The 22,187-nt window shown below is 40.8% G+C and overlaps 1 protein-coding gene across 9 annotated transcripts in view; it reads left to right on the top strand.

Moving 5' to 3' along the window:
• TEC (tec protein tyrosine kinase) overlaps nucleotides 1-22,187 on the top strand; it is a 52,895-nt gene that overhangs the window by 17,730 nt on the left and 12,978 nt on the right. For 5 of the 9 annotated variants that reach the window (XR_005932500.1, XR_005932501.1, XM_030025920.2 and 2 more), the window contains exons 2-6: nucleotides 1,466-1,648; nucleotides 17,845-17,946; nucleotides 18,965-19,046; nucleotides 20,593-20,721; nucleotides 22,068-22,108. Coding sequence is in view for 7 of the 9 variants with exons in the window: in XM_030025920.2 (XP_029881780.1) it covers nucleotides 1,511-1,648; nucleotides 17,845-17,946; nucleotides 18,965-19,046; nucleotides 20,593-20,721; nucleotides 22,068-22,108 (492 nt within the window). In the remaining 2 variants the exon portion in view is untranslated. Of the gene's footprint in view, nucleotides 1-1,345; nucleotides 1,366-1,465; nucleotides 1,649-13,503; nucleotides 13,707-14,779; nucleotides 14,942-15,590; nucleotides 17,447-17,844; nucleotides 17,947-18,964; nucleotides 19,047-20,592; nucleotides 20,722-22,067; nucleotides 22,109-22,187 lie in introns of those variants that run through there. The other 4 variants (XM_030025940.2, XM_041123853.1, XM_041123850.1 and 1 more) reach the window with 4 other exon arrangements.

Raw genomic sequence — 22,187 nt, 5'->3', positions numbered from 1 at the left:
TGGTGAATTTTGAAATACTCTAAATAGTAAATAGGTGCATAAATTAAGCCCTGTGAGAAATGAAAGGAAGGGTTTGGTGGCTTTTTTTTTTTTTTTTTTTTAATATGTTGGAGGGAAATTTCCTACTGGTACAGAGATCTGCAGTGATTATCTAGGGCTTTGACTTGGGTTATCCCCCCGCTCCCTCCACACATACACACACTTGAGAAGATATTCGTAGTCACTGGTGCTTCAGCAGATGCTGCTGCTGTTCCTTCTTCAAGCCACGGCTTCAGCCTCCAGCCGTGCTGCTCTAGCCTGAGCTGCGGTCGAGGTGTGTGCCTGCAGCTTGCCTCGGCTTCGGAGCACCGAGCACCGCTCGAGGCGAGGGCCAGACAGTCTGGCAGAACGCTGGCAAAGGGAGAGGTAATGGGGGGGGAAAAGGTTTCTGGAACGGCTTCTCCACAGTCTCTCCCACATCTTTCATTCCTGCCTCCGTGCCACCTCCTGTGTTAAGCCTGTGCAGGCAAGCAGTCTGTGCTGCGTGATGAAACGTCTGGTTGGATCCGTTCCCCAGCCCAGCTGGGGGAACACTGGCACCCACACAAGGCAGGGTGGCACAGTGGGGCGGCAGCAAGCGGATGAGGGAGGAGGTCAGCTGTGTTTAAGCCGGCATCATTGGAAAGAACAGAGAGGTTGCCTGACAATGTCTCTGGCAGGATGCTGGAGCCAGATTTGCAAACAAAGTAACTGTGGGTGTGTTCGGTTTTATGTACTCCTAAGCCTGTCCTACAGGTAGCAATCATGGTGTAAAACTTTAAAGCGGCTTGACGTTACTGAGCGACCAGAACCGTCAGAAGTAAATTCCTTGGATTGTTGATGGTCAGCGTGAAGTCTTTCTATATAGAAGATGGAGGGCATATACTTAGTACTTTCTGAAAAATAAGCTTTAATTCTCTGTTCTCAGATTGACATCTTCTAAATGACCATTTGTATCTGGAAATTTTCATTAATATAATTGGGGTGAATTTTCAAAATGAGTTTTACTGATCCATGTTCAATTTTGTATACTGAACTTTTTTGCAAATGGCATTTATATATGTACAGACCTTAGCAATTAAAACTTTGATACACATTAGGACTTTGTTGTGAAGAGCCGTCGTACACTGATGTTTGCCTGGAGCATGTTTTGGACTTCTCACCCCTATTTTCTGTGACGTAGGCTGCAATGTCCCTTATTTCATCCTGGTCAGGTACAGCTTTTGGCTTCCTGGGAATGTGCCAGTGCAGCCCTCAGCTGAGCAAAGCCTGAACTTTCTTGTCTAATAATTAACTTCTGTAAACTTCCAGATGCTTAGAGTGAGCTCTAGTTTTCTGTATATTCAGGTAGTTTCATTTATAAGTAGATGCTCTTTTTACTACAGAAACCTCCAGCTCTGTGATCCTCCAAAGATACTGTAATGATTTATTCCTCTTGTCTTCACAGGAACTGATATTCAATGGCTAGAAACAGAGCTGACAAGTGGCTGAAATGAATACGACTACTATCCTACAAGAGCTTTTGATTAAAAGATCACAGCAGAAGAAGAGGACTTCTCCTTTAAACTACAAAGAGAGGCTTTTTGTACTTACAAAGTCTATGCTAACATATTACGAAGGTCGAGCTGAGGTAGGAGATACAGATTTATACTATAGAGCACATTTGTTCCTTTTTGCTTTTGTATACTTTTGGCTTTTTTCTTACCATATATCATACTGTCAGGAGCGGATGGGGACAATGGCCATGGGTGGCAATGAACATGAGCTGGCATTTCTCTTTTTTATTATTTATAATGCCAATTGACAAAAGTATAGATAACTTACCTGGTAGTCAGTGCAAACTGGTTCTTAATCAGAGCAGTAGTACATAGGCAGGATGCCAGAAATAAGATAAACCAGATTTTATAGCTGGTCATCAAAGCTGATGCGAGGTACATGAACTGTGACCTGGATATCACTTGAGCCTTTCGTGTTGTATAAATATATATATATTCATATAAAAAGTAACGTGGAAATGCCATCTACAAGACTCTTACACCTTTAGGTTTAAGGAATTAAGCGGTTTGGGTCTCCAAACTTCATCTGCTCGCACCGTGGGAATGCTCTGCCCACCCCCTTCGCCATGCCACCGTGAGACACTGCCCGTGGTGCCATCCCTTCACCATTTTTTTCCTCTTCCCAAGATCCATCTACTCCACAGCTTCATTTTGGAGCCTGAAGTTGCCAGGGAGAAGAACACCAGCAAGTGGGCTGGAGGAGGACTGGAGTCCGCAGGGGAGGACGCCCCAGACAAGTAGCATTTACCAGGCTCAGGGAGGGAAGAAGGGAAACGAGGCCGCGGTGCTCAGACCCGTGGGGTGTGCTGAGGAGGTACCGAGCTTGGGGGCAGTGAATGCCACACGGTGGTGTTTGGGTTGTGTTAGGTACGCTGCAAGGACTGCTGGGGTGTTGAGGCTGCCAGACATGACTCTACAGCATTCTTCTGTATGGGGACAAGGATGGGGTCACTTCCTTGCTTTATGAAATACTCTCCCCTCATACGTTCAAAGACTACATTAGCTGTTTATGTATGGCATTGTTTGGGAGTTTATGCTGGGGTGGTTATCCACTGTTACTGTTAGGTCCTCGCCAGAATCCAGGCCTTTGATCCATAAATATAATGTGTCCACCAGGAACCCCAGTCCCTTTTCTGCCAAGCTGCTTTCCAGCTGGGTGGCCCCCAGCATATACTGGTGCTTGGGGTTGTTCCTTCCCAGGTGCAGGACTTCGCACTTCTCCTGGTTGAAGTTCATGAGGCTCCTGTCAGCCCTTTTCTCCAGCCTGTCAAGGTCCCTCTGGATGGCAGCATGACCCTCTGGCATATCAGCCACTCCTCCCAGTTTGGTGTTACCAGCAATCTTGGTGAGGGTGCCCTCTGCTCCATCATCCAGGTCATTAATGAAGATGTTGAACAGGACTGGATCCAGCATTGACCCCTGGGGTACAGCACTAGCCACTGGCCTCCACCTCAAGTTTGTGCCTCTGACCACCACCTTCTGTTCAACCAGTTTTCAATCCACCTTGGAATATGAATTTCTATGTTTTTACTGACTGTGGAGTTGTTTTAGAACGCATTTTTTTTTTTTTTTAATGGTTTTTTTCCCCCAGAGAATAAATAGGTGGGGGCTAAAAAGCCCTCTGAAACATGTCTTGCGTGCTTATCCTGTGTCAGCTTACATTCAGGTCAAATAGAAATGTATGTAATAGGTTTTGCAGGTATATTTGTCACCCTTTAAGAAGTTACCACTTCCAGCTTTACCTTTCCCCTGCACGTTAACATCCTCCGGCTAAAATACCCTTCCGGGAGACTGACTGGTGGATCTGTCTGCGAAGGGGTTTAAACTATCAGTTTTATTTGCAGTGAGATGGATCAGGGCTGCCCATAGTGGCCTCAGCTGTGGAGGCAGTAACTTAAAATGTTCCAGCCTAAGATAAGGACAGTTGATGTGAAAATATACATTACACCTACGCTAGCCCAGCAGTTTGCTGCTGAAACAGGCAGGTCCATCTCATCCGTGTCCTAGCCTTGCAGGCTTCCCCCATCTGCTTGAATTGGTCCTGGCACTTCTTAGAATTCATACTGCTCTGAAAAAACTTGCTGATCGGCAGAAAGATATTTGATCTGGTTTTATTTTTGCTGGATTAGTGTTCTGCTGGGTTAGCAAGCTGCGTTAGCTCGGTACAGGATCTAACAAGTGCCAGAGGCGGTGCCAGGCGGTGGAGGAGGACAGGATGCTCTGACTGTTGACATCAGCAGGTTGTTAGACTGGCTCAGCCATAACACAACTTTCCAACCTCAAAACCTTTTTTCATTTTCTCTGTTCCTCTCGCTTTAGATTCTTATAAATGTTAATCTGCATTTTATTCTATTGACAACATTGTCTGAAAATAATGAACTCTGATCTTAGAGGGGCACACTGAATGTTTGTCAGCAATACTTGGTCTCTATTTGGAAAAAAATAAATTACTGTGTGACTAAGATCTCTGTGACACAGTGGTAGTTATTCCTTTGTGTCACTGGGCAACTGAAATGGAAAAGATTTGGGGGTTTTATCAGCTGTTTGGGTTTTTTTTTTTTTTTTTTTTTTTTTTTTTTTTTTTTTAAGCCAATGATGGTGGCTACAAATTTGTATGTATGGTAAGACAGCTGTATATTCTGGCTGAAGTAATTTATATAAAAAGACAAAAAAATTATTGGACATTAAAATTATTCTGGTCTCTCTGAACAGTTGGGGGTTTATTGCTGAAATAAATGTGACTACTGTGTATACTGGTAGAATTTGAAGATATGACAGATGAAAGGATAGGTACAGACCGATCTCATTGAAGTCTTGGCAATATTCAAAGTCCAGATTGGTAAGATAAGCATAGAAATCCCAAGCCAAGAAGATCCCACACCCTCATTTTAATCACATAACTGCAGTGGTAGCAGTCTGCCAAGGGTGGCTGAGTTCTGCTCCTCTAGGCAAGTATGTAATTCCCAGTGTGGTCGTTGGCCAAACTGAAGTATTTTCTTGTTTTTTCCATTTTAACTTCTATGGGAATTCAGTAGAGAGAATTCAAGAAGAATCCAGGGTTTGTGGTCACATGAATAGTCATACCACTTCTTTTTAAAAACAAAATTAAATCTCATTAACCAGAGTAGTCAATACTGAAAGTGTGGGCAAGTCGGGATTGTAAATAAGGTGACAGAATTAGATGCTTGGTGTGTCTGGTGACAGAAGTGGAACATTTATGACAATAGAAAGCAGTCAACCATAGCAAATGTTGTTCTTGTAAAAGCTGCTGAGAGATTTAATTTATCCTGTTCGATGCAGCTGGGGCGGGGGGGAATCACTTGCTCTTTGACCAGAAACTGCACATTATAGAAGCGCTCTTCTCTATTTTTTCTGTCCTATGTCTTGACAAAGTTCCATATACCTGCTTGGAGCAATAAACGATTATTTCACATGCATGACTCCTAGCAACAGGGTGAAATCTTGTTTAAACTTGCTCATAACCTATTTAAATCTTTTTATACATGCTTTCAAGCAGCTCAGGCACCCTGTCAGGGCACAAAGTGCCTACAGTGAAGCTGGAGCTGCGGTGCTGCCATGAGAAGGAGAAATGTAGCTTCTGCACTTAAAAATATTGCTGGGCTGTAGGTCATGGAGGAGGTGTGTGAACTATCAATGAAGCATAACTACAGAATCAGTAAAGAGGCTGAATTTCAAGACTGGTTTCAAAGCACAGAAACCTGAGGAAGGAGAGTCCTGGTTTAGGTTACCTGTGCAAAGCTCTACAATTATGAGTAATGTCATGAGAAGCTTATTTTGTGTAGGAAGCCAACAGGACCTTGGCTTTTATGGCTTGCCTTCTTCTGGGCATTATGCTGTTTGTTAAAAAAATGGGAGATGTATTATCTTAAGATTCGTTAAAAAGATGGACATTAAAAAGCTTGAAAATAAAGATACATCAGGAACTGACTTGTCTTAAGCATCATGGAGATGAATTTTTAATGTTGTCAGAGAAGAGGAATATTCTATTTAAGCTGGAGGTGGCTTCTGGTTTTGGCTTTTTTTGGCATAAGTTCTGCGAATTAGTAAGTGTAAATGTTGGGGAAATGCCATTATTGCACTATTGTGCAAAATTGGATTAACAGTAATTACAAACATCTAAAAGGCTAAGTTAATGTTGTAAGATGCATGAAGCCTTTAACAGTTTATAAGCTGTCATTGTTGGAAAGAGTATTTTCTGTCTTTTTTTTCCTTAATGTTGCGAAAGTGGCTAATGAGATCTGAGTGTGATGGATTCCATTTGTAACGAAGACAAAAATTCATCGTAGTAAGAAATAACTGAACCAGCCTCCAAGCACAGAGTACTGATCATCAATGTATAAAAATAGGGAAGAAGTAAAATATCTTCCTATTCTGAATATGGAGATGTACTATAAAACTGAATATGCTACAGTCAGAAAGACTTAAGATATGTACAATGTTCTCAAATAGGCATTGTAGACTTACCGAGCCAGCTTTAAACAGGTTTACGTAGACAGTAGTAACTACAGCAGTTTGGAAGTGAGAGGTAGTAGGCATTTTTGCACAAACTGGCCCTTGCTCTTGAGGACTCTTGCACTATGCTTGCTGGAGGAGTTGATTGCAGTGTAACTTCTCCAGGTAATCTGGTTGTATAGCAAAGGCATGTAGTGTTCTAGTGAGGAAACACTAACATAAAATATTTTATTGGAAATCTCTTTCTGATTTTGTGTGGTTTGAAAGCTCAGCATGCTACTTAAGGTATGCTGTGGTTCATTTTCCTGAACTATTTTCTTCTAACAAATAAAAAAATACTAATCTGTAGGAAAATAATAAGCAAAGGTAAGAAATTTTGAAATTAATCTGCTTGCCTGAAAAGCAAATATTTAATGCAGTAATTAAAAAAAAAAAATCTCATTTGGGATTTTTTTATTTTGTATTTTTGACTAGCAAAAATTTAGCTAAAGTTTTGGTATGACTTTTTCCAAATTGCTGATTTCATCTTGAAGGGAGTGCACATTTGAAATCCAAGGAGGCATTTGTGGAAATAACTTCACATATGCATGGCCCTAGGTACGTTTGGCCATTTTCTGTCAAAAGTGGCCTCATATCTTGTATATTCAACTTAAAATACTCTGGAGTTTATTTTCAAAGGTGTGGTACATTCACACTTTCAGCTGACTCTGTTTGGAAAATCAAACTTAGTGTTTATCTAGGAGTCCACCTTATCACTGAATTGGAAATACTTCCATAAATATCTGCTGAACAGTTGTAATGGAAAGGAATACTCACTTTACGGCTCTACCAGTGTGCCTGGAGGCTGGCATCCCACAGCGCAAGTGCCCCACACGCTCCTTTGCAGAGTGGCTTAGCTGCTGCAAAGAACAGCATCTTTTATTCTTCTTGAGTTAGCCAACAGGACAGAATACACAGAAACAGCATTCAAGCTTCCGCGCCCGCCAGAGCGGTCCGCCAAGTGCTCTTGGTTTATCCTCTTTCTCCTTGTGTGGTAATAAATTTTATTGTTGTGAATTTTTCTCAATGAATGGTGAGAAAATGCCTCTGAACTGTGAGAAGATGTTAGGGTAGTCTGGTGGCCCTGACTGGGGCAGGCTTACTGCTGCATTACAGAATAGTCATGACAGCAGGTAACATGTACTTGACACAAGTTTTAGTTAGCTCATGCTGACAGAGCAGCTCACTTGAACTAAAAGTGCCACCAGACTAGAGGTGTTTGGTCTAGATGGCATTTTAGGTAAGGGAAATTCTTTGAGATGAAGGCAAGATAATAAACGTAGGTGTTAAAGTACTTCTTGTCACTGGAGTGGTTGAAAGGAGCTGGTTTGTGCAAGGGAGATGTCCTGCCAGTTTGTTGGTTAGAAAAATTTCACATTGATGTTTCTCATGAGTGTGGTGCTTCCACAGAGCTGGCACAGACCCGGTCATTGTTTTATAAATTGTTATCGGTGTGTGGACTGTTAGTATCCTCATAGTTACTGGAGCTGTGGAGCATTCCCTTTCACCGTGGTATTTTTCTCTGCCTCAGCTTGCTTAGCAGTGACACTCTTTAGTTTGAAAGTGTGCCAATGTGTGTGGTTTGGTTACTGTCCTCCCACACGCAGCACGGCATGCTCGCATTAACCTTTCCAGCCCACAGCAACTTGTACTGACCTTGAGTATGAAGCTGATGAATATGAGCTTATGAATGTGAAAATGCTTTAAGCTTTAGCATCCTTATTGTTTGCTCATGTCTGCTGTATGGATTAGTCTACGGCAATAAAATGTTTATATCGGATTTCGTGTTTTCAAAGGTATAGGCTAAATCCTGGTCCCCATGGTTACCCCACATGTGTTTGCGTGAATGGGAGTCTGCGGCATTAAAGGGAGGACAAAATGGGGGAGAGTCTGTGCTGCCATACCCCGTTAGCTCTGGAGGGGCTGCACGGAGGATATTGGAGTAGGCACAGTACTTACCTATTTGTTAGTGTGCAGAAGCCATTTGCTTCCACAGAGAAGGCAAATAATAGCCCCAGAGGGAAAACGTTTGAGAGTCTTTAGAAGGTTGCTTCTGTGGAGTCAAGTAGAAGGCAGCTTTCTGATGAGCTGACCTTGGGAAGTGCAGAGTGCTCTTACCTTCACTGGCAGTAGTGGTATTTGCCAACAGGATCAGACTTCTGTGAAAACTGTCTTGCATATACAGAGTAACTGTTACAACTAACAAAAAACCAACCAGGATTTATATGAAAAAAAGCAGAAAAAAACCCCTTGAATCTTCTTGGAGGTTGCTAATTTTGAAAGTCTCTTCCTAAGGAAAAAAGTTCTTCTGCAAGTGTTGTATTTGGCTCTTGTAATTTGAATAGAGAGGAGACAGAAGCTACAGAAATTACCGTGGTGATATTTTAAGGAAGGAAAAATAACTTTAAAAGCTCTGGGGCCCACTCTAAAGCTGCAGGTTTCAGGGTAACATTGTGTAGCTTCATTGCAACGCTAGTCTTGTGCAAATACTTCCTTTGGAGCATAACAGCATTATAGAGTTCCAAAAAGCTGTGCTAGTTACTTTTCTTAGTTTTTTTTATTTTAAACAGAAGATTAATATGTATCCATTCTACTGTTGCTTATTCCTATAGTACTTATCCGTCATTATTTTTAATTTATTTAATTACCCTGATTTGTATGGTTTCCTTAGTCATTGCACAGGTGATTTAATTCTTTGTATAAATGAAAGCACAATTCACTATGAAAACGCTTCCGATTACTTCACTGATTATTCTTATTTTCTAATGTAAGATAAATAGCTTCTGAAATGAGTAGATTGGCACAGCCTTTTTTTTGTTTGTTTTGTTTTGTTTGGTTGGGGTTTTTTTTGTTCCAAGTCATAGCTAGTGACAATCAAGCTTTCTTAAGATACTTGCAAATTTGTACAATAACTTTATTCCAGCTAGACCTGGAAGAGGACTGCAAATTGGCTGCTGTTTTCCCTCTAGGAAACAGAAATAGATATACATTTCTTACATGAATCATGTAGAAGTCCTTAGCTGTACTTACTGAGGACATGCCTTCCCAACTGTCTCTCAGAGAGGTTGTGGCTTTAGATCAGTTCAGCTCTTGCTCTTCAGCAATCTTTAATGCAATCAAGCACAGTTTTTCCCAGCATTGTCAAAAAAAGAATGAATCAAAAAATTTTAAAGTGCAGTCAGGATAAATGGATTGTTTAAAATGCACACACATATGTGCTTTTATATATGTATCTATATATAAAAAATTAAAGATGTAATTATTAACTTGTAACAGTGATTTTCAGCACAAATTGTATTGCTGAGCAAGTACAACGATGTATTTACAAGTTATCCCACCTAGAATGATGCCTGTCACATCCACCCTGTAGAGAATAACATGTTTGTACCTCTTATGAAAAACTAAAGAGTCAAAATTCATGATGGAATAGAGGGCTTTTCAAACTTCTTCACAAGATCTGTATTTAAATGCTGACTCAGAATATGAGTAGCCACCTTTTCTAATTCTATAATACCTCTATAATGACTACAACCATTGCTTCTACAGATTAGCAGCATTAGGAAAATAGTTAAAATTAACTTATTTTCTTTGCACTTGATTACATAGAAATCAAGACAGAGAATTAGCAAGTGACTTGGTAATCTGTAGATGACTGACCAATGGATGTTCTTCAGATTATAGTTTTTCAAGCAAACTTAGACATTTTTGTTGATATAACAATACCTGCATTGTTATTCCTATAGCAATAACTGCATTGTTATTCCTATACACAGATCTCTTTGCTCAGCTAGAGTAATGGGATTGTGAGACATCCATCTCTGATGAGAAAGAGCAACATGGGAAGCTGAGTCTTGCTTCAAGTAAATACACAGATGTAAAAATTATATAAGCCATGTTACATTGATCTAATTATTTTGTGATAGCTGCTAGTCCCCCACAACAGCAGTGAACACTTAGAGCAAAAACCCAGTCCTTCTGAGGAGCTGCTTATCAAAGCATAAGATGCACCAACAAGTGAGTAGAAATGTGATGCAAAGCACTGATGAGACAGTACCAGGAAAAGTTTTACTGCAGATTAGATGCCTACACCTCTTTTGTATGGTAGCCTGGGGAAGAGAAGGGTTGATCTAGGTCTGTAGCTAGCCACTGCTCAGAGCAAATATAGTAAGGAATCAGTTTTCTTTTAGGTAGATCAAACAGTAGGAATTAATTGTCCATAATACTGCTGCACATAAAGCTGGTAAGCATTTTGACCTATTGAGGTGATTGTGAAAGAGAAGACTGCTCTGCAGCAAAGGCCCCAGAAACCTTATGGGCTAAAACAAGTCAGGAGGACAGCAGCTGAGAGAATCTGAGGAGAAAAATCTCATAGACAGGGTCTGGATAGAAGGTTTACTGGAAAGCAGTAGATACTGGCACTGGGAACCACGAAGCTCCATCCTGCCTGGTTTGTTTGTTCCCATTCCCCCACCTTCCCCCAGATTCAGGAAAATAATTTTTTAAAATAAATTTTTTGCTCATAGGCAGAACTACCGTATTGATGATGATCCAGAAGACCCCAAATATTGGCTGAAAAAAAAACCCAAGAGAAGAGATAACTGTAGGCACAGCTGGGGAAATTTTAAGCAGGTGCAAGTGAAAGCTGTTCAAATTGGAGAAGTAACTTAAAGCTCTTCATGTGAATGGAGGCAGCTTTAACAGATGCTTGGGAACACTCGCTTGAAAAGAGCAAGTCATAAAGAAGCTTAAGTTGTAGAAGAACTTGGTTACGTTGCAGCGATGATTCCCTGTTGTCTATAACATCTACCAAAAGAAAGATCTGACGTAAAACGAGGATCTGCAGTAATTATCTTTCTAGAATAATTTTGATGGTTATGAGATGGAACAAATTAGACATAGTTCAAGTTGAAAAGTGTAGGTTGTAGCTGTTGAGACACTGACAAGGCATGGATGAGAATATTTACCTTATGACTAGACAGGAGTGGATGAGTCTTAAAGGTGCTAAGAAGGAAGAGCTGGAAGATAAGTAAGATTCTGGAAGGCTGGAGAAGGCCTAGTTTTAAAAGAGTGCAGAGGAGAAGCTGAGAAACTGTAAGCTATGAAGCTAATTTCCAGAAAAGTGCTAATAAAAACAGGCTTGTTGAAGGTACCTGGAAGACACTAAGACTGCACATCAGCCAACAAGATTTGACAAGAACACCACCCCACCCCCCCCCCCCCCAAAAAAAAAAAAAAAAAAAGAAATCTCAGACTTACCTGTGTTCTTTCTGCTACAGGGTAACAAGTGCCATGGGTTGCAGAGAAGCAGCAGATACCCTGTTTTTTCATTCCAGTAAGGGTTTTTTGACACTGCTGTATGAGACTTTTTCAGATGTCAGCATTAGAAATGACCTATATAAACCTCTTGTAAATCTGATTGCAGAACACATGCTACAGTGTTCCATAGGCATTGGTGGCTTGTTTTCAGAGTGAAAGACTGTCTTGAATGGGGTGTCCTGTCTTGCATTTCAGTATTTTCACTAGTGATATTGTTGCTGAAATAGGAGCTTGTTGAGTTCTCAAGTGACATAAAACTTGGAGCTGCAAGCATTTGGGAAAAAAGTCTAGAAATCAAAGTGGCATATTGGGATTAGGTGTGTGGTGGGTTTGTTTGTTTGTTTGTTTTATTTTTTAGAATATGATTCAGTGTAGACAAGTGCAAAAGGTAAAATTTTAGGCAGGAATGCTGAAATGTTCAAATACAGAATGGGAGTAAGAAGCAAAGTGTCAGGCTGTCCCCAGCAGGACCTGGGTGATAGGATAGTGAATCATAAGCTGGATATGCATCAATGATACCCCGTTGCTGTGAAAAAGGCAGAAGTTACATTAGGATGAATGAACGGGACTGTGAATCTTTGATGATAAGGCATCAGCTGCAGTGCTACATCTGGGTTGGGGCAATAAGTTTCAAGGAAGATGTGGACCCGCCTGCAAGATTTGGGGCAGGAACAGTGGGAAGGATGAGGTTCCCAAAAGCCTGGACTGTGATGAAGGGTTGGTAGAGCAGCAAGCGTTTAAAGCGGAGAGATGGACTGGTGATGCACAGGAATCTTCAAAGACAAAAAAACCCCTCAGCTCTGTAGTCGTGGACTCCATCATCTGATCCTTGAAAGAGTAGGTAAAGCAGCTGGTGCCTCAACTAGGTGACCTCTCGGGTCCTGTCCCGGCGCTCTGGTCGCTCGCCTGTGATGGTCGTGGACTTCTTGGTTCAAGTTGTCCGAGTCTAGTGTTCAGACAGCATAAGGCTGTATCAGAGGGGTGGCTGAATGAAAGGTGTCACTCACCCTACGGACAGAGTGATGGCCGTGAGAGGGGAGAAAACAGCGCAGAAATGCAACAACTGGGCTGGCCAGACTCAGAGCTCTGTCAGGGCTTCACAGAAAACCAGGAAGAGAAGATTTGTCTGAAAGAACCCAAAGCTATGTGCTAGTTATTTTGAAAGCTGAAAGGTGGTAAGTGATTTAGGGCCTAATATGGGTGGAGGCCTGGCTGATTTATTTTGTGTCCTTTACTCTTATAGTGCTGCCTTATGTGACTGCAGCAATGTATCATAACTTGTAACTGTGTACATTTGACTGCCTCTCAGTTGTGGGAGAAGAGTAAATTACAGATAATGCGTTGTAGTCATGGTTAGGAAGTTGTATCAGTGCTACTACAGAGAATTTCTTTTTGTGCTTTTCAGTCTCTCCAGTGGTGGTAGTTGGCATCTGCTGAGCAGCCAGGCCATGGTGAAGGGTTCTCGGTTTCCTATTTGCAGGACAGCATTTAAGACTTCCTCCTTCTTACTTATAGTTTGTATTTTTTTTTCCCCTTGAAATTCTTCCCAAGAGTCAGATCTTGGATCAGGTCAGACTAGATCAGAGTAGTAATCACCTCTCACTTTTAATCTCAATTCTAGCCATTTTGGAAAGGTGAATAGAAGTACTTGCTACTTGCTTGTCTTAGAATAATCATTAAAAAAATTAATTGAAAGGAGGCAGGGCATTCTTCAGCATATCTGACATACTGGAAAATAAGGGGATGGAAAATGTGGCCATCTAACACCTAGCTACAGTAATTATATTTGCATAATCAGTAATTGCTTGGGTGAAAATGCCTCTCAAGAGGGAACTGCAGCAGTATCCAGTGCTTCTTACCGCTAAATAGCAATGCTATTTAATAATGAAAAAAAAAAAAAAAAAAAAAGCTATGAAAACACCCTTACATTTGGCTTTGGAGCATATTCTACCAGAGAAGTTCTCTACAGGGGATGTTGGGTTAGCCAGGCTTTTCTGAGGTTTTGTAAAGTTGCAGAGCAGCTCCATAAAAGGAGATGTCAGTAATGCTGAGACAGACCATCTATACTTGTGAGAACACAAGTTCCATGGGTCACATGCTGATGACCTCAGGATTTCCTACGTGGGGATAAGCATGGGAGAAAGAAATAGTATGAACAGCAGAGAGAGAGATAGACAGCATGGGTGAGATGAAATCTAGCTATTTCTTGACAGCCTGGCTGACTTCTGCATGTTCTCATTGAGTTTTTTTTCCAAATGGAATGTCCTTTGTATTGTTTAACCCCCCAACCCCACTTTTCTGAAGGTAAGCAACACAATATCTTCATCAGCAAAGAGGAAATACACTGAAGAAACATTTCATCAGATAGTGGGAATATGGGCTTCTTAAGCTATATTCAGCAGAGGAGTAGTTCCAAGTGTACAGAGGATGAGCTGTTTGATTGTATACTTATCTAACACTTAGATATTTCTTGTCCTCCTGTATTCTAAGATTTTTTCTTCTTTTTTTAAGGAATTGTGTAATCACATATTTGTTCCATATCTGACAATGTAGGTCTAGTGTTACAACTTCTTGATATTACAGTGTTATGCATTAAATAATAGGAATAGCTTATTTTTTTGCATTGCGTGGAAACAAGACTTATTGCCTGGACTGGCCATCCTCATTGTGAGCAAGGAGCAGGGCTTCTAAAATGGTAAATCAAGTTTTTGAAGCATAGGCAAGGATGAAGTACATATGGCATTTTGCATTTTGAGAAGCTTTTATAGTAGTTTCTGTATAGTCACTTCCCTTTTGTTATTTTCAGCAAGCAGATACATTTTAAAAAAACAAAAACCAAACAAACTGCAATCTTTAGTGTGACTTGAAGCACATATTTTTATCTGTTATCCTTATTGGGATATAGTATTTTTATCTGTTTGTTATACTTATTGGGATATAGTATTTTTATACCTTTACTACTGTTCTAACCATGTTCCTTTCTATAGGCCTCCCTCTAGAGGCATATATCTATCTTCAGAAAAGGGGTGGACCAGCTTTGATAGGTCCCTTGGGTTCACTGGCCTGTGATGTTTCCATATCCTCTCTGAATACTAGAGTCCAGTTCAGGCAGCATGCGTGAATGTGTGGGTGAAATACTACTACTTCTACAGTGAACCTAACCTTTTTCTACTATGTTAGCTATCTTCCACCTCCAAAGACAACAGTTAAGAACGTCCCTCCGTCTCCTATGGTTTGACGCTGCATAATTAGCCATTGTACTAATTTTGTCCCTTTGTAGCAGAGGTCACTTGTTGGAAAGAATGGTTGTGGGTGGATTTCTCGTGGGTGGATTTCTCATGGGTGGATTTCTCATGGCTGGCTCATGCCTCCACCTCTGCTTCCCAATTACTTCAGCGCTTGAGCTGTCCCCTGATTCTGCATTTCATGTCTGCCGTATGCCTGGGTCTAGAGCAAGCCGTTTGGTATGCAGAATAAATGCAACACAGTGATGGTGTGCAAGATGTCCCACTGTAAAGGGAAATCACTGAAGTAGGGAGGTGAGAGGAATTGCAGTGGTCTTTTTAGCATTCTTCTTGAGTCATTCCTTCCTGTTCCTATGCCCCGTGGTTTAATAGTGAGAAATGCTGAGCTAAAACACAGCTGCACACCTGACATTTGAAGGCTGTTGGTCATTAATAACTGTTGCTTCTGATGCAATCTGAAACATGTCTGGAGCAGTATATTTGAATTTAATTTCACGTATATAAGGTTTTTTTAATCCGTAAAGTACACAAAGACAGAAAGATCTTCTCTCACATTAGGCTTAATTTGCTCAATTGGATTGCAAGGTGGGTCAACTTTGAATTGGCTTAATTTAGCATCTCATGGTGAAGCAGAGGGAGCCACCTTAATTTGTGAAAGGGGACAACTTAGGAAATATGATTACTAGAATGATGTGCTGTGTATCAGGAGGTTTGCTTTATTTTTTTCCCAAATGTTAGTTGGTTATCTGGTTGGATTCACCAGTGTCCTACTGCACACGTATGCTCCTTTTGAGCACTCACTGAATGCCAGAATTGACATGAAAATCTCCGAGCCTTGGAGGAGAGAGGGATTCAGAGAAAGTAATAAAGCCTGTTCATCTAAAGAATTTCTGTCATTCTGGATAAAAAGTACCCAATGCATATTGTCTCTCTCTGTCCCACAGCCTCACTTAACCAGCAGATGGGATCCAAGCAATATGTGTGTACCCCACTGGACACAGAAAGCTGGCTAGATACATTACAGAAGTGGCAAGCATTTTTTCTTCTTCGTATGTTGTTGTGCAGAAAAAAAGACCTGGAGAGGTGTCTTCAACACAGTTATGTGGAGCATTGAATTCTGTGCTTTGTGAAAAAGCATGTCTCGTTTGGATCCTGCTGGTCTGCATTGGCTAATCCGGCAGCCCTGCAGCTGCTAGGCTTGCCACGCAGTGACAGAGAGAGGGAGAAGCAATATTTGCTGCTGTACCAAGTGTTGTAGACTTCAGTAACTCAATTTTTGGTATTTGCATGAATGCATGTTTTACTTTAGGCAATCAAAGTTCAAGTAAGGGGGGTACCATAAAAGAAACAGAAGACTTAAAATGAATTTTTGATGAAAATATCCAAGGTTGTATACCAGGTGCAAATTATTTTTCAGCATAACATGATACAGCTTTGTAGTACAGCTCATGAGCTCATGGTAATGTTTATGATTTGACTTTTTTAATCGTTCACTACTATGCCTAATTCCCCCTCCATTTTAAAAAGCCCCTTACTGGGGCTTCTTGTTTTGGTTTGGTTTTGTTTTTTCTGGTGTTAAATAACAGTTACAGCTTTATCTGAACTTAGTTCCTGTCACTCTTCCTGATGCTGACCATGACGTGGATGAATTTTTCATGCACGTTTTCTCTGCCTGCTTTCTTCATAACAATATACATAAGAGACAGAGTACTAAATGTGTTTTTAAAACTTCCATGTTTTCCATGGGTAGTAACTATAGTGTTTCAAGGGTGGTGGAATCGTGACAGCTATATTTGAAGTTGCTGTTTGCTTCTGTTTATAAGACTGTGTTTTCAGTTGCTTATAATTGTGCCAGACTTGTACTATTTGGGCTGAAATTTCCATCCTCAGGAGAGAACAGGGCAGCCGAGTAAGGATTGTAGTATCTCAAATAATTCACTAATTACTAATTATTTCCATGTTGCCTGAACAGTGTTCATCTTTCATAAGCTGCACTCTGGATTGGATGTGCTTGGCAAGTCAAAATTTTTGATGTGGATTAATTCAGGACCAGCCATGAGCTGCTGCCATTTTTGTTTTGTTCCAGATTCCAGTAGAAACTTCCTCTCCTATTAGAGACTCAGCTCTCCCAAAAGTGAGAGGTGGCCCTATACAGTCTCTGTAGATTAATCATGATTTTGCTCTCGGAAGTGTATCGTTCATGTGTTTCCCTTTGCCACATAATAGAGCATGTTGTAAATTTCTGTGCTGGGCTTTCATTTTTAGCCTCTTCTGCTTCAGGTAGAGGAAAATGGTTTTGAATTCCTTCAGAAACAGCCACTTTAAAAAGGTCCACTCATGTGTGGACTTGTGTGAGGACTGTTATTACCTACTGCTTTTACACGTAGACTAAAGCCCAGTACATGCCACCTCCAGTTATGGGCTGTTCTTCCACGGAGCTTCCCCTCTGGAGCGTTGAACTGCAGTGTTTTTCCATGCATTGTTACTCTGGGCAGCACCTGCTGAGCACCATGGGCATTCCTTTCCTTCTTTAAAATCTTCATAATTATCGATTTAGGCGAGCCAAATCTTCCCAGATGTCTGTGCTTTTGACCTTGCTTCTTCAGGGCTTCTGCTAGCCTTGGTCAAAGAATTTCCTTCAACACAGACCTTGGCTTGGCTCAGGGATGGGTTTCACCCCTATCTTCTGCTTCCTGCCTCAGCATGAACTTGTGTTGCCTGGGCAGCATCCCAGTTTCTCTGGAAACGTGGTGAAACACGGCAGTAGCCACAAAATTGTGGGAGCACTTCAGCAACAGAGTGAGGGAGCAGATGAGATGACGCATTGGTGCCTATTTCTCTCACCAGTTTTAATCATAATTTAAAATCAGCAGCGGGGGGTGGCCTTCCTTCATCTGTACTCAAGTTTATTTTTTGTAAAGAAGAGTAGATTAAACCTATGATTACAACTGATTGGAAACTTTACATAGGAAGAAGTGGTACTTTTTACTAAGCAATTTTACTGTACTCTGTGCGCTTTTACCAGTGTAGATCTTTATATGGTCTGTCTCTCTCTCTCTCATTTTTCAAATGACTTCTGCAGTTAAAGCAACATCAGTGTCGTAAGTGGAAAAGAAAGCAAGAAGTCTCTGCTGAAAAAAAGAGAATTAGATAAATTTGCTATATTTTACATAATGTTTTTTGCTTTTCTCTTACAGAAAAAGTACAGAAAAGGATCTGTGGATATTTCAAGGATTAAATGTGTAGAAGTTGTAAAAAGCGATGGTATTATTCCCTGTCAAAATAAATATCCATTTCAGGTATGTTCCTTTTATATAAAATATATAAATTACAGTGCTCTTTTCAACAGCGCCAAGCCATTTGGATGTAACTTGCTTGAAATTACTGTCACTTCCAAGTACGGAGCCCATTCTCTGGCGCTCTGGGGCTTTCTGTGGGGTGGTTCAGGATCAGTGATTAAAACCTGTGCTCAGCAAGCTCTGCTCCCCCTGCAGTTGCCTCTCTTGAGAGCTGTGGCTCATACACTTGGTCTTTTCTTTTCCCCACCCTCTCTGCTTGGGTTTTGACTGGAAAGTGCTTTGTCCTGGTCTTCTTCCAAAACGGGTTAGCTGGCAGCCCGTTTTCCCTGTCTTCATTCTTTCACATTAAATTAAATTTAATTACCATTAAATTGTATAGGAATAAGAAAATCAAGATAAAACTTGTTGCATTTTCTTCCATTGTGGATGGAATGGAACTAAACACACGAAGTGCTTAGAGGGGGAAAAAGAAAAATATGAGGGGTCGGATGCTATGCCTGCTTATGATAGAGGGAATGGTTGGAGTGAGGGTGAATTCCACTGCTGGAAAGGGGACCCTGGCCCCTTTCTCCCAGGGCAATACTTGCCTTCCACCAATACAAGCAGTGAAGAAAAAGAAGGCAAGAAAAACCCAGGAGCAGTACAGAATCACAAGGAGTTATGAAATGGCTGGGAACAAAGAATGTCTGATGATGAAATAGCTTTAGCAATTAAATAGAACTGTTTTTAGAAAACACACAGTGAAGAATGAACAAAGCAAAGCGTGAAGCAAACATTTTAAGGAATGCTCTCAGGATAATATACCATTACAAAATCCTTCCTTATGCTACTGAAAGCATCATATATGAATAGCAAACCCTAATAACCTTTTCCCAGTTTCTGCATTTTGTGCCCGAGTACACTAATTTTGCCAAATGCAAGAGTCATTTGTCTTGTTCTGTTTCCTCTGTTTCCTGAGGAATAAATAAATGAATGTTACCAGGTGAATCTATTTTGATTATTTCTTTCCCCCCTCCAGGTTGTATATGATGCTAATACGCTTTATATTTTTGCACCAAGTGCACAAAGCCGGGATCAGTGGGTGAGGAATCTGAAAGAAGGTAATGGAAATTGCTCATACTTAACATCTGACATATGTAAATAGCTTTACTTGAGCTGGCTGGCTGGGTTGGAGTTAACCTGGTGCTGTGTTTTGGATTTGTGGCCAAAACAGTGTTGAAAACACACCAGTGTTTTAGTTGCTGCTGAGCAGCACTTGCACAGCGTGGAGGCTTTGCCTATTTCCCCCTCCGCCCCTGCAGCGAGTAGGCTGGGGGCGGGCAAGAGGCTGGGAGGTGACACAGCTGGGACAGCGGACCTGGGGTGACCAAAGGGATATTCCAGACCATATGACGTTGTGCTCATCAATTAAAAACTGGGGTAGAGGAAGACAGGGGTTGGGGTTTTTTGGCTTCCATATTGGCCGTTGCTCAGAGACGTGGCTGGGCACTGGTCTGCTTACGGGAGATGGTGAGCAATTGCCTTTACATCACTTTTGGGGGCTTTTTTCTTTCTTTTGCTTAATAAACTGTCTTTATCTCAAGCCACAAGTTTTCTCCTCTTGTTCTTTCTATTCTCAACCCCATCCTGCTGGGTGGGGGGAGTGGGCAAGTGGCTGCGTGGGTGCCTAGCTGCTCCCGGTGTCAAACCACAACAAGCTAGAAAAATAAAATGGTAGAGCTTCTGTTGCAGATATCCACTGATTTTTATTTTTTACTGGGCCAGCTCATCGTTTGCATACACAGCATGTGATAACAGGTACTGGGAGTATCAAACACCCAGACTGATATAATTTGATTAGTGAAGGCCAGCTGCAATTAGAATTTGACTCTTTTTGTTTTTGCACAATTAGTAAATCATCAAAAAGCTTATCCAAGCTAGTTAATGGCATCACTTAGAAGACAGGAGGCATCTCCACTGAGATGCGGTCTGATTAATGCTATCATAGTGAGTAAAGACTTTTTTGATTCCCCCCTGCCCCCCCAAGAGCTTCTTGATGCTTTCTGCCACCATCAAATGCTCACATTAATTGCAGGTGCTGTGTAAAGTAGTAAGAAATAACTTCTGGGCTGGGGACCACAGGGCAAGGAATAACCTCTGAAACTCAGCAAGCCCTTAGGATAGGGGTAAGGAGCCTTTCAGACCAAACACAGGCATTGTGCCATGGAATAGCAATAAAATTCAGCTATCTTTTCCTCCAGAACACTGTTTGTAGAGGAAATTGAGTAACTTGCAGCAGTAATGAAAAGAAGGGGCAGGCAGAGCCCCCATGGCCTTCACAGCTGCTGGACTGATTTGCAGGGTGTGGGTGGGCGCCTGGGTCTCCTTTCATGGAGGTACCAAGGGCCCGTTGGGGTGGCTGGTTTAGGCAGGGAGTATAGCACTCTCTTCTGGAATAAAGTAATGCATTATCCTAAAAACATCCTCTACTATCATTGTATCACCTCCATGTAAACTTGCAAGAAGGTCCTTAAGAGAAGCAATGCTAAAGCAAGGACAAGTGAAGATTATGCCTCCTGTCAAAGATACTGTAATATTTATTAAAAATTACTCTCTTCCAGATTTTTTTTTTAAATCTTTCAATACATGCTCCTTTTCTTCTTGCAGAAATAAAGAACAATAGCAATATAATGGTGAAATATCATCCTAAATTCTGGACAGAGGGAATTTATCAGTGCTGCAGACAGACAGAAAAATTAGCACCTGGCTGTGAAAAATACAATCTTTTTGAAAACAGTAAGTACATATGTTTTCACATGAAGTTGTTTTGGCATATTTTTCTGCTTTTTTATATGATCCTGTCATCACACCTGAATGCCCTAGATATCAGGCAAATTTATAGAGCAGAGTGAATCATTGATGCTGTGCCTAAAGTAAATCAAAATGTTTCATTTCCAAACATTTTGTAAAAACTATAAAAGCCAGTAAATTGTCCTCACAAAAAATGTTTAGAGAAAGCTGAAAGGAATCATTGAGGTTGCTGAATTTCACTTGGTTTTTTTTTCCCATCTGAAACTTATTTGACCGAGCTTTTACCTCAGAGTGAATATAAAACCTGATGGTGAAAAAGATTCAGCTAGAAATCCTTGCCAGCTCTTCAGTTTTAATAATCAACTTCTACATACCCATGTAAAAGAATAATAACTGTGTTGCGTCCAGTATAAAAACGATACAAGAAGGCTCAATGTATTTACAAACACAGGACTGAATTTTCTTAGAGGTTTGTAAACGTCCATATGCTGAACCTGGGTGAACCGTGACTTCCATAGGCATGTGCATCTTCCAGCATCCAAATCACAGGTTCTGCTTGTTCAGCAGCAGATGCTAACAGTAATTATTTAGTCCTCAATTTAAGGAAAATTCCGTATTAGAAAAAGAAATTGAGCCATTGCTTACCTTCCAGTGAAATCGGAGGTGCCCAGATGATTTCTTTTGTTGGCATCTTAAGTGGCAATGGTGGGGACCTGTGGATTTTGTTGCATTAAAAGACTTGAATAAACAGTGGCTCGTGGCCAGCAAGAATAAAACATGACATATAGCTGAACCTTTTAAGTGTGGAAAAAAGCAGTGCGGGAGAAAAAATAGTTTTGGATTTGAGAGAAATAATAAAAAATACATACAACTTCCATGCCTTATTTAGCAAAGGAAGGGCAAGGGAGAGTACTATTTTTTTTAGAAGAGCAGATGTCAATAGGAACAGACCTTTAGAATATCATGGTGACAAGAACACTGCTTTCTTTTTATGTATTTTTTTTATCTCTATCCCTTTTTTATTTCTCATATATTTCTGCATCTGAGGGCTGATTCAGGGATGTCTGTGTGGCACGCTCTGGTGTGGCACAGACATTGCCAAATTTGTGGTGAATGTAGCCTGCTGGCTGATTTAGGATGCTTTTGCAAGAATACTTAATCAACATTTTCCTAATGCTTAATTGGAGCTGTCTTTGCTTTCTGATTTTCTAAGCTATCCTGAAGGCTAGTTAAGATATTAAAACCTTATCTGAAATTTAAACCTTTTATTTAGTTTTTAAATTTATAGCTAAATGGATAGACACAAATCTCTTCCTGTGCTTTGTTTCTAGATGTAATGAGATTGCCCTCTCCAATACCAGAAAAAAGTGCGGTAGGTAGAACTTTTATAATTTTTAATAGATAACTGCTGCTTTTTGAGATGGCGTTTAAATTCCAGAGATTCTTTCCCT

Source organism: Aquila chrysaetos, chromosome 1 (assembly GCF_900496995.4).
Source record: "Aquila chrysaetos chrysaetos chromosome 1, bAquChr1.4, whole genome shotgun sequence".
Classification (NCBI taxonomy): Eukaryota; Metazoa; Chordata; class Aves; order Accipitriformes; family Accipitridae; genus Aquila; species Aquila chrysaetos.
This window is presented reverse-complemented; position numbering and strand designations above follow the sequence as displayed.